The following is an 11,915-nucleotide window of genomic DNA, read 5'->3' as shown; positions in this document are numbered from 1 at the left end:
ACTGATACTTAGATAACTTACAAGTTATCTAAGGAAAACCTGCAAAAACATGTTTAGGTTTTGGATTTATTTAATAAGTTACATACCCCTGTCCAACAACAAATCTAAATTCTTTAATTAAAGTATTGCATGCTTATTTTAGTGTTGAGTGGGTAAAATAACTTTATTTTTGGCCCTCATGCCAAGAGAGTACCGAAACATTAAACTTAAATAAGAATAGCACTACTTCAATATGTTTTTACTCAAGTAAAAGAAAAAGTAGTCGTGCAAGAAATTACTCAAGAAAGAGTAAAAATGTATTTGGTAAAAAAATCTACTAAGTAGTAACTGATCAAATTATCAATCATTTAATATTTAAAAATTACATTATCAGGTGGAGAAATGTTGATATTTTAAGGACAAAAATGGCAATAATTCATTTCAGTAGCAAAAAATAAAATCAAGCAAAACAATTTTTTTTCCAAATCAGTTTCTTTCTACAAAACTTTAACTACATCTGAAGGTGTGTGTCTGGTGAATTTTTGGTTAAGAGATATTTGTTTTTCCTTCAGTGAGTAAAAAATATAGAAATTTAAAGAGATAGCAATACTTAGCAATAAAAGTAAAAAGGATAGTAAAAATACTCCTAAAAGTAAAATTTTTTGAAAAAGTTATTCAAGTAACTGTAACTAAGTAAATGTAACTAGTTACTATCCAACTCTGCATTTACTGTCATGCATAAGCACAAATATCAAAATTTCAAGCAAGTTTTTCTAAATTAGCATCACAAAATCTAGAATTTTGATGGCAAAAAACAACAAGAAATCCTGGAGGGACTGAAAAGATGTTCAGTATTAAATTTATAAAAGTTGGTTCATCTATTTTTTGGCAACAGTGACTAATCTGGTTAATGATGTCGTCATTTTGGACAGAACTGTGCTCAGAGAAACTTGTAATGTGAAAAGAAGGAACTCAATAATCTGATGTTTTTCGAAACATTTTAGCATTTCTCGTCACCTCTGTGGTTGGGTGTGGAGCTGCCGCCTCACACCTGACGCTTCATTTGGGTTTGGCTGATCCACATCTGGCCCGCAGAGTGTGAAAAGGTGCAAACACTGAGGTTCATTCAGGGTTTACGGAGCGGGGAGAGAAACAGCAGCTGCTCCTGGGGGACTCCTGTGGGCTGCAGCGCGATCGTTCCCAGAAGAGGGACCAGTTCTGACTGGAAACACACACACACTCACACACACACTCACAGGAGCCCACCCAGATCTGAACCACCCAGAAACAACTGCAGCATCATTATTTAATGACACCAAGGGAAGCCGTCAGAACTGGTTTCACACAGAAGCTTCATATCTGGGACTTTATTTCACCACAGCTGGCGGCTTCTCACAGCTGGAAAGCAAATATTATAAAGGAAGCATCTGGAAAAATTAAGAAAAGTGACAGAAATGACTTCAAAAATGACGAGATTCAGAGAGATGATGCGGCCTCTGGAGGAGGGAGGCCTGTTGGCTCATCTGTGACATTACAAATCCAAGATGGAGCTCATGAAAAACAGATGAGAAGAGTGTCGAAACAGACTGCTGAGGAGATGCAGTTTTAAGAAAGCAGATTCGATTTTTGTTGCCTTTACAGCAACAACTCGCCTGTAAGCTTTGTGGCGCTGCCAGACATCCAGAACAACAGAAGCGAGGAGCTCATTAAAAATCCACAGTAGGATCCATGACAGGCTGCAGGGCTGCTGTCCTTTCCTGCCTCAAACTTCCCTGAATTTTTCAGGCCTTCCCTTGCCACACTGGAAACCAACAAACACAGAAACACAAAGGGGGAAAAGTTTCACTGAAACTCTGAACAAAACAAAAGTGGAAAGAAGTGAAAAAAAACAAAAAAAAAAACAGAGGAATTGATGGAGTTTCTACAAAGATAAACAGATGTTTACATAAACAACTTTTTAAAAAAACTTTAAATCAGATTATCTGTTCCTGTTTTAGGTTAAAAAGCAAACAAAAAATGTTGGTACCTCTCTGTTAATGACTAAAAATCACCCAGTTTTGACTGGAAGAACCTGAAACTGACAAAAGTAATAATAAATAAAAATGTACTGAAAATTAGCCAAAGAAAATCAGACATTACTCTTGAATTACTAAAAAACATTTTATCTAAATGGGCCTTTCAGGACACACAACAGAATCAACAATTGGAATAAAAGTACAATAAAAATAATAATAAAAATTAAACCAGCCTTGATAAAAACAATGGTACCTTGAGCAAGACTGAAATAAGGTTTAATAAACCGGCCTATTTAAAGTGTAACTAACCCATTAATTAACTATTTTGCCAATAATTTGTTTAAATAGGTTATTTAGGATTCAGTCTTTATGTTTCTGTGCAAAAATACTGTGTAGTTATTACAAAATAAAAATATTGGGCTCAAGATCAGGGATATGCAACATAGTTGGATCATTTCTCCAACTCAGTTTTGTCTTTTCTTCCCAACTTTTAAATGTCGTCACACCTGGCTCCCCTATTAGCTAATTTAGCAGAGCTTGACTGCAAACTAGTTTAATCCAAGTGTGTAAGACAAGGAACACATCTAAAAGTTTCAATATTATATAATATTGAGAATGCAAACACTGTTAATTATAAATATTTTAACAGTTTGATAATGGGTTTTATCAATGCATTCTGGCACAACGGGCCCTTTGAGAACATTCATGATCCTGATCTGGGCCAAACTGGAAGTGTTTCTAGAAATTGATCTGGCTCTGTTGTGTGCTTAGTTTATTATTGAGCAGGTAAAAGAGCTTTTTTTGCGTGTTCACGTCCTTTTGACTTGGAGATTTTGACCCTGACAAAAAGTTTTGACACCTCAGCTGTCATCCTTTCGAGGCTGCAAGGGTGTGTTTTAGATTTTACCATTTCTGGTTTTGTCGGATTAGAAACATCTGATTGTTTGTCTTCACTTCTCCAGTAAAACGCATCAGAGGCTACATTCACACTGCAGCCCGAAGCGACCCACATCCGTTTATTTTTTTGTTTTTTTTTGCCTAAATAAGACCTGAATCTGATCTTCTCATGATAATCTCAACACAGACTGGGTTTTTTGCGAGTATGACTCACGGCCAGGTCGGATTTATACGTCGCAAACGTCATTGATACTCGACAAACGTCACTATTCTGCGTCCTGATTCACGCAAGCGAGAAGAAAAAACAACAACCATGGCAGCCGATAATGAGGATTAAGTTGTTAATCTGATGTCTCAGATCGGAAAGTAACTTCAAAAACCGTGAGATATGCTCCACCGTTAGCATCCATGTTTACTTCCGCAAACAGCGCGCATCTTCTTCTTCTTCTTTATGGCGGTTGGCAAAACACTGACGCTCGCTACGTGTGACTTGGTGCGCCCTCTACTGCGCATATGGAAAACCTCCAGGCTATTTGCAGTTCACACGGGAGATCACAGTCATATTTGAAAGTATGAACGATCATGCAAAAAAAAAAAAAAAAAACTGATTTCACAAAAAATCGGAATTGCATTAAGGCCTGCGGTGTGAATGCAGCCAAAATTTTAATTTCTCATGCGGATACGGACAGGAAATAAACCACACGGAGACAGGAAATGACTTTGGTCTAAATTCGCACTTTATTTCTAACACTTACAGGTTTGTTCTCGCCCCCCCCAGCTTCCCTCCCTCCCACATCCCGGAAAACAACAGGCACACAGATAGCGATGGGTTAAGGGACAGTAACAGAACGGTTTCAAACCCAAACGTTCCCAACAGAACCAGGTTTCAGAAACAAACTCAGACAGAGAGAGTCTTGAGGTCAAAAAACAGCATATCATTAGCATGATAAAAACAGAACCCCCCATAGATACAGAGTGGTGCCTCTCTGAGCTTCATCACCACCATCTTTAGGCTTTATTAAAGAACACTTTAGGAGTCCCGTCATAAAATCGTGGGGGTTGTACAATGCGGAGAAATCAAAGTGGAGCTCTTTGGTTTTCACTGTTGAGGTTTTTTTTCTTTAGCAGTAAAATCTATCTTTGCTGTCCTCTTAACCTTTGGATTTAAGCTGCATTGTAGAAAAAATAGAAAGGATTTTTTTTTTAGCTTTCTCCTCGATAAATCAAGAACACGGGCCAGAAGTTATTCTCTCATTTATTCTGTCTGCTAGTCACTGAGGCCATCAGAAAGTCTTATTTCATGGAGATGGTTGCAGTAAAATGAACATTCACATCCACAGAAGAACTACAGTAGAAAACGCCCGCTGTATCCGTGTTTATATGAACATCAGGCGTTCGTTTCCTTTAAATCGTCACTAACAATATATATATATACACGTGGAACGGCGTGTGTTTGCGATGTAGCGGCTCGCTGTGGCAGTTTTAACTTTGGTATCATTCTCGGTCGCCACCACAGTCCGACTGCACAGGCACACAAACGGATGAGTCAAAATAATAATAATAAAAATAAAACACAGAACAGCCAGGTTTGAAACGCCTCTGACAGAAATGATGAGCGCACACACACACACACACACACACACACACACACACACACACACACACACACACACACACACACACCGTCCTGTCTGTCAGACCCTAAAGCACCTCAGTGAAAATGGAGGTTAAAGCCTTTAAACGGTTCACATCCCTCACTCCTGAGTTCAGACACGTCTTTGTTTTAGTTTTCATCTTTAAAGCTTGAAAGTCTATTTGGTTTTTTCATCAAAGCATCAGAGGTATTTGTTTTGAGTCCTGATCCCGAGACGGGACGAAGGGGAATCGGAAAGCTTTCCGGAGAACAGAGGAGAAGTAAATGGAGGAAATTCACTCTGGATTTAAAATCAAGTTAAAGGATATATAAAAAAACGATAGAAATGTGTCAAAACACTGATAAATGTGAGAAATGTGGAGGTTTCTGAAACATGCTTCATGCTGCAGCTAGACAGATAACTGGGACAAAAAAAGAGACAAACTGGGTGTTAAAAAGGCTTTTTAGTTACTTTATAACAATTTCTACTAGAAGACATTAAAAAGGAACGACTGAAACTTTTAATCGGATTAATCATGATGAAGTGACTATCAAGTAATCTAGTAATCAAATAATTTATTGGAGCATGCAGACTCAAAAAAGGCCGCTTGCTGAAAGAACAACACACTGAGAGCAGCAATTAAGCTGAAACTGTAAAAAAACATGTACAATTTATCCGATTAATCGATTAATCGTCAGAATAATTGATAGAATAAGCAGCTCTAAAATAATCATTGGATAAATCCTAGAAAATTTTGATTTAAAACTAAATGTGTAAGTTTTTAGGCACTGACGCAGCAGAGTGCCAAAGAGTGGAAATTAAACTAATATTTAATCTGGTAGAAAACAATATTTATGCTGTAAAATATGTGGATAAAAATAGAGAAAATCTCCAGTTTGAGTCCTTGATCGTTGGAGAGTCATCCGCTGCTCTGATTGGTCCAATTAAATTGGAAAAATTTAAATAATATCTAAAGTTCCCGAGTGGGAGAAGCATGAAACACTTTATGAAGAAGATCTTGGGTTTGAATCTGAATCTGAATTTGGGGTACGACTCTTTAAAATGCATATTTTTTTACATTATTTTCTCACCATTGAAAACTACAAATACAGTAAAATGTATACAGTAGAATACTAGAATACAGTAAAATGTATTCTACTTATAGCAGAATACATTTTGCAGCATATATTGCATTTAAAATGTAAAAGTTGTCAGTTTCTGAATGAACATCTGACTTTTTTGCTCATTTTTCCTGGGGTTGAAATGCAGTTTTACTGCTCCAGCCTAAAATCAGATGTAGTGTGGTTGGATTTTTGCTTCTGGATTATTTTATGCTAAATAAACAGCATTCCTGTGTTTATTTTCTGATTATTTTCCAGTCAGAACAATTAAGCAATTAGAAATCCTTCTTTTGTTTGTTCAGTTTTATGGTTGCAGAAGCATAAAAACATCAGGATGCTGCAAACTTCTACAAATAAAGTTTTGGTCAAGAAAACTGAAGTAAAGCACTAAGAGTCAACAGATAATGAGATAATTTTTGGACCTGTAAAGATTTACTGACCTTTTTAAATAAAAACTTAATGGGGAAAGTGAAGGTCATTGGAAAAATTAAAACATAAGATATGAAAGTTAGTAAAATTAAGGCGTTTTATTAGAATTTAAAGAGGAATTTGTGACTCAAAGCTGAAGTCTGAAGGGAAAACTCAGCAGAACAAATTTTAAGTGTGAGTTTCCTCGTTTACATTTCTCCTCTTCCTCGCTCTCAGTCTCAGTTAAAAACAGTCACTAAAGTTTGTTTTGGTTTGAAACAATCTGAAGAACGCCTCTCTGCAGGTACAAGCCTCACACGAACCCCTGAAAACGAGTACAAAGGTCAAAAAGACTTAAATAGAATCCAATAAATACATAAATAATCAATAAATAAACAAAGTGAGGGACAGAGAGGTTCATAAAATACATTACACTTTTTTTCCCTCAACACCCTCCCGCCCCACCCAGGAAAAGCACACATCTCCCTCATACAATAAATACAAATATCTTTTTTCCAACAAAGAACACATGAGAGAGGAAAAAGTTTTAAAGCTTTTGGTTCAGAAATCGTCGTCTTCGGTTTTCATCGGAGGATAAAAGCTCCAGCCTCGGTAAAAATGAGAATCAGACCAAAGGAAGAAACGGTTACATTCCCACTGAAAGTGGATGTTAAAAATCTGCCTCCCCATCAACATCTTCATCACCATCTTCATCACCTGCTGCCTGCAGTTCTGTGTCGCTGTAAAATAAAACCTGCTGGTTTCAACACTGGACTCGTTTTCTCTGTTCTTGCTAAAATTGTTTGCTAATGTCAGCCTGTTTGACTTACTCAGAGAAGAAATTGTAATATTCTGTCAAATACGGACTTGAATACAAATTCAGCAGGTGGATATTTTATGATTTTTACACCTGTGGATCAAAATTATAACACAAAGCAGCATGTCTTAAGATAAACTATTTAGATCACTTTACATATATTTGTTTCACATTTTTAAGTCAAGGTTATGGTAATAGTGAGGATCTTACATCTTAGAATAGAGATACAAGTAACAATCCTTTTCTCCCAATTTAAAATGATTTTTTACAGCAATTTTTGTGTATTTATGCTTACAAAATATAATAGATTTGCACTTTGGATAGAATTTTGCTTGCAAATTTTGAGCAAGAAAAACATCATATTGTTTTTTTTTTATCCAAGGTGACACTGGATAGATTAAAAGACAGAAATCCTGTTGTGATTTAATTCATAAAGTGGAGACAAATAGCAAATCCAGATTTTTTCCAAACATCCAAATAGATAAATTTCACTTACAAGTAACTTTTCAGCAAGAAATATCTTGTTTTAAGTCAATAATTCCTTAATAATAAAGGAAAAGTACTAGTTTCACTTCTAATATGGGAAAAATATCTTGTTTTGTTGAAAAAAGGAGAAACAAGTCCAGGTTGAAAAACAGAAACTCGGCCATAATTTCGGATCAGTTTGCGCTCAGACATTCGGACACACAGTCACTCAGCTTGTGCATTGGTTTGGTTCTTCTATTTGGTTTGGTTGTATTTAAAAAAAATTAGATTCAGTTTTTCTGGATGAACTGAACAGCATATTCTCCCCCTGCTGCCTTTTATAAATATTGGAAGCTACATTTTCACAGTCGTTTCCAAACATTTCAAGAAAAAGAGCAACAGAAGAGGCGATGGGAAGGTATGAACGAAGCATCGGGGAAACAGACACACAATGGAAAAGCAAAAAAAAAAAGAGAAAAATCAAATATATAAATTCTGAAAGTCAGTTTGTTGAGGTTATTCCTTAATCAGTTCAGGAACGGAGCGAACAAAGCCGGGAGGGGGCCGGATTCAGACTGAGGGAGTGATTCTGTCTGCTGAAACGAAAACAGCGATCACAGTTAAAGACGAACAGACAGATGGGAGTTACTCACCCCTCCATGCTCCCCCCCATTACTCTGTTTGTTTTTGGTTTCACTTCTTACACAGAACGAGAAGAAGAAGAAGAAGAAGAAGAAGAAGTAGGTTTTGGGTAGTTTTTTTTTTTGGTCCGCTGCTTCAAGCGCACTTCCTCCTGCTCCTCTTCTTCGTCCTGCTCCCCCCCTTCGGCTCCTCTGCTCCTCCTCGCTTGTTTTTGGCCCTTTGATCTGATCTTTGGAGACAAAGGAGAGGGGCAGATGGGTTCGAGGGCAGGTTTTTTGTTTTTTTTGTGGGTGGTGTTGGTGGAAGGGGGGACGTCGGTGTTTCACCTCCTCCTTTTGTTCTTTTTTTTGGTCTTTCTTATGCTTGTGTTTGTGTGTGAGGTTTGTCTGGACACTCGTCTCCCGGGCGAATCCAGAGACGAACGCTGCCAGAGGCGATGCTTTGGTATCCAAGAGTGACGGTCTGGAGGATGACATGATGATGGTGGGATGGTGGTGGATAATAAATCAAAGAAGGCAAATAATGTTAAAAAAAAAACAAAAAAACAAGAAATCCCTCGACAATGTGTCCACATCTGCTTGAGTAGAAGGTAAATCCTCTTTGTAGGCTGAGCTTGGGGTGTTTCCTTTGGTTTGACAATATTAAGATGAATGAATTTACCAAAACAAGAAAAAATCAGACATCTAATTTCAGCTTTTTAGGATTGACTAAAATATAGTTTTGCCTTCTTCTTACTGTCAAGACGAGCAGTGTAAATGTACGGCAGGCGGATCACTGTAAAGCTGGACAGTGAGAGGTAGGTAAATATCCTGCAGCTTTAAAAACGTGGGATTATAAATGCCTCAACGGTCGATGATTAGAAATGATAGAAAAATAGATGTTCTGACTGACAATGGAGAAAGAACCGAATCCTGAGTGGAATGGAGGATGTTTGACACAGAATAATAAAAGTTTTTTGAGCTAAAGCTTTTCTCTCCGTTTGTTGGTTGTTGTTTTTTTGTCTTTCTTTTTTGGTTTTCAGTTTTTGGTATTTGGAGATTTTGGTTTACTTCTTTGCAATGTTTGGGTTTCTCTGGGAAAACACAAACATTTCAGTTTTTTTTCTCAGAGCTTCTCAGCTTATCAGACAAGTCTCTCCTCAGTTTCGTTTTTTCTTTTTTGGCGTTTATTTCACGATGCCGAGCGAAAACAAAAAAAGCTCCTCTCCAGCTGTAGGTCATTATTTGGTTTCAAAGTTCCCCTCCTTCGTTCTGCGGTTCTCTCCATCCTTTCCATCCTTCCTACCCTCTTTCCCTCCTTCCCCTCGTCGGTCTGTGTGTATTTTTGGCTTCGGGAGACTTCAGAGGGGAAAAAAGGCCAAAGAGAGACAATCTAGAGATGGATCAGACGGAGAGATGGCTTTGGTTGAAAGGCGATGTTGTAGATTTTGATTTTTAAAGCTCTGCTCCTCCTCTTCCTGATGCTTTGGATGTCGGTCGGCGATCACTCGGCCATGGCTCCTCCCAGCGGCGGCGGTGAAGCTTCGCTGAAGGAGCAGAAAGAGGCGGGGCTTGAACAGGGAGACGCAGACTCCTCTGGGCAGGAAGTGGGGCTCATGAGGTTGCTGGTGCCGCTGGGCGAAGATTGGCAATACGAGGGTCTGGGGCCGCCGCTGACCAGCCCCATGGCCATGGAGGAAGTCGGCGTGGAGCCGGTCACCATCGGCAGGAGGCCGGGGCGGTTCAGGAAGAGAGAGGGGCGCAGGGAGGCGGGGACGGAGTGGCCGCCATGTCCACTCAGAAACATGTGGCCCGGCGCCCCCTCCAGGCTGGAGATGGGAAGCTGCCCGCCGCTGGCTGCCAGCGCTGAAGCCAAGCAAGGACGGCGAAAGGAGGGAATAAAAGAGAAAGTGAATAAAAAGCAGAAGAAATACAGAATAAAATTACAGAGCCTTGACAGAACATGGGGGAACTTTTTTTCGTTTGCATTCCCACACAAAACTTTAACGTGTTCTTGCAATAATGTACTAGTTAGTTCATGCGCCATGTAGCAAAGTCTTTCTGCTACAATATAAGGTTTTTGAACAGTTTTTCCATGTATGTTATTATTTCATTAGTGAGATATCTCATATTTAGTATTTTTTCTTTACTGATTCAAATGCACCAATAACTTATGTGCAAAATGCTCAATGAAAACATGTTTTCATTGGGGATCTTTAATATGTGCAGTTTTAAATAATTTATTGCGAAAGAACACAAAAGGAAAAAAAATCCCACATTCCCGATGGTGCTCCGTATAAAATAATCTCATAAAGCAGAAAATAAACCACAGCAAGAGGGAACGAATATAACCAGGATGATGGAAATGAGGACGATACAGGAAACAGCAGATTAAATAAGTAATTATTACGCAGTAGATTAATGGATTTGAAATGGATCATTTTCCAGACACCAAAAATCATTAACATGTTGCTAAGAAATGACTTGGTGTTTTTTCAAGTACTTGGGCTGTTTTTAGAAATACTTGAGACAAAACTGGAAGGACAAAAATATAAACAAGAAATCTGCGACAAATAATGTGCCAATAAATTAACATAGTAGCTTTGACATAATTTCTAATTGACATCATCTTGTGTTTTGCTAACTTTACATTCTAATACACTATTTAAAAGCAGCTTAGTCTGTATCTGTCCACACAAATTGACCTCTTGCCTCCATGTTCAATTCCTAACAGGAAGTTGTGCTTGTTCTGAAGCAATCTTAGTGGCTGACAGAAGTTTTGCACTACACTGCCCCCTATGGGTTTGGCATGTTTAAAACAACAATCAGGATGAAAACTTTTCTGAAACCGATCCCGTTTGTGCCATATATCGATATTTTTTAAACGATGTGGTGATATTTGTTTGAGTAAATACCTAGATTAAGTCAGAAAAGGATGAAGGAAGGTTGCTGAGGACAAGATGTGCACAACTATAGCGTTTATCTGAAAAATAAACGCTTCAAGGCTTAAAAAGACTTTTCTGCTAAATTACAGATTAACTCTCAGTTGAAGTGGCAGCATCTTTCCGCTTCCAGTGAGTTACTAAACACTTTAATCCATTACAGCGCCGTGAGTGTAAACATTCATATAACGCATGTGTGGCCCCAGAGGGAGCCAAAGCTGCAATCCTCTGCTGTCAACACTTCATTTCAGCCCCGTCTTTTCACCCAGGCTCCTCTTTTATTTCCTGAAACCCTATCAGCGCCGGCGCTGCCAGAGCTGCACTTTCCATAACGGACTGTATCCTTCTCATCAACACAAGGCCCGGAGGACGGCGGCGCTCAAAAGAGAGATGTTCTGTGGCGCTATAGGCAGATGCAGGATTCAAAGCTGGGCTTATTTGTGATGCTTAATTGATTTGGCAGCAGATCATCTCACTCAGAAAGGGGGAAAGCCGGTTATTTAGCCAACAGGGGCGGACATTGTGAAGGGCGGGATTGTGTCTGTTCAACTGTTGACTGTAAGCTGACTTGGCCTCCTAAGCTCCGCCATAAGGAGCCCTTGCCGGTCTGTGATAATAGCGCAGCATTGTATGAGAATGAAATTGAATCTTTCACCATACTGAGCGATTCAAAAACTTTGTGCTGAGGAGGAAGAGGAGGAAGGCTGGTGGTGACTGTCACCGGAGGCTTCACAAGAGAAATTAATTTCAGACAGAGCGGATGAAGGGTGAAATGGGAAGTGGTTTTTGGAAATGGAGACCAGAGGGGACACACACAAACACACACACACACATACAAACACACACACACAGACACACACACAGACACACACACACACACACACACACACACACACACACACACACACACACGCATACACACACACACACACACACACACACACACACACACACACACACACACACAAACACACACACACACACACACAAACACACACACACACACACACACACACA

The 11,915-nt window shown here is 38.9% G+C and overlaps 1 protein-coding gene across 5 annotated transcripts in view; it reads right to left on the bottom strand.

The window, feature by feature from the left end:
* Positions 1–1,682: 1,682 nt before the first annotated feature.
* pou2f2a (POU class 2 homeobox 2a) overlaps positions 1,683–11,915 on the bottom strand; it is a 95,399-nt gene continuing 85,166 nt past the window's right edge. For 4 of the 5 annotated variants that reach the window (XM_015045876.1, XM_015045886.1, XM_015045895.1 and 1 more), the window contains one exon: positions 9,362–9,822. In XM_015045876.1, the coding sequence (XP_014901362.1) occupies positions 9,461–9,822 (362 nt within the window). In that variant the 3' untranslated portion in view covers positions 9,362–9,460. Of the gene's footprint in view, positions 1,781–9,361; positions 9,823–11,915 lie in introns of those variants that run through there. The other variant, XM_015045903.1, reaches the window with a different exon arrangement.

This window comes from Poecilia latipinna, unplaced genomic scaffold, assembly GCF_001443285.1.
Source record: "Poecilia latipinna isolate Pla-1442-1.1 unplaced genomic scaffold, P_latipinna-1.0 Scaffold39, whole genome shotgun sequence".
In the NCBI taxonomy this organism is placed as follows: domain Eukaryota; kingdom Metazoa; phylum Chordata; class Actinopteri; order Cyprinodontiformes; family Poeciliidae; genus Poecilia; species Poecilia latipinna.
This window is presented reverse-complemented; position numbering and strand designations above follow the sequence as displayed.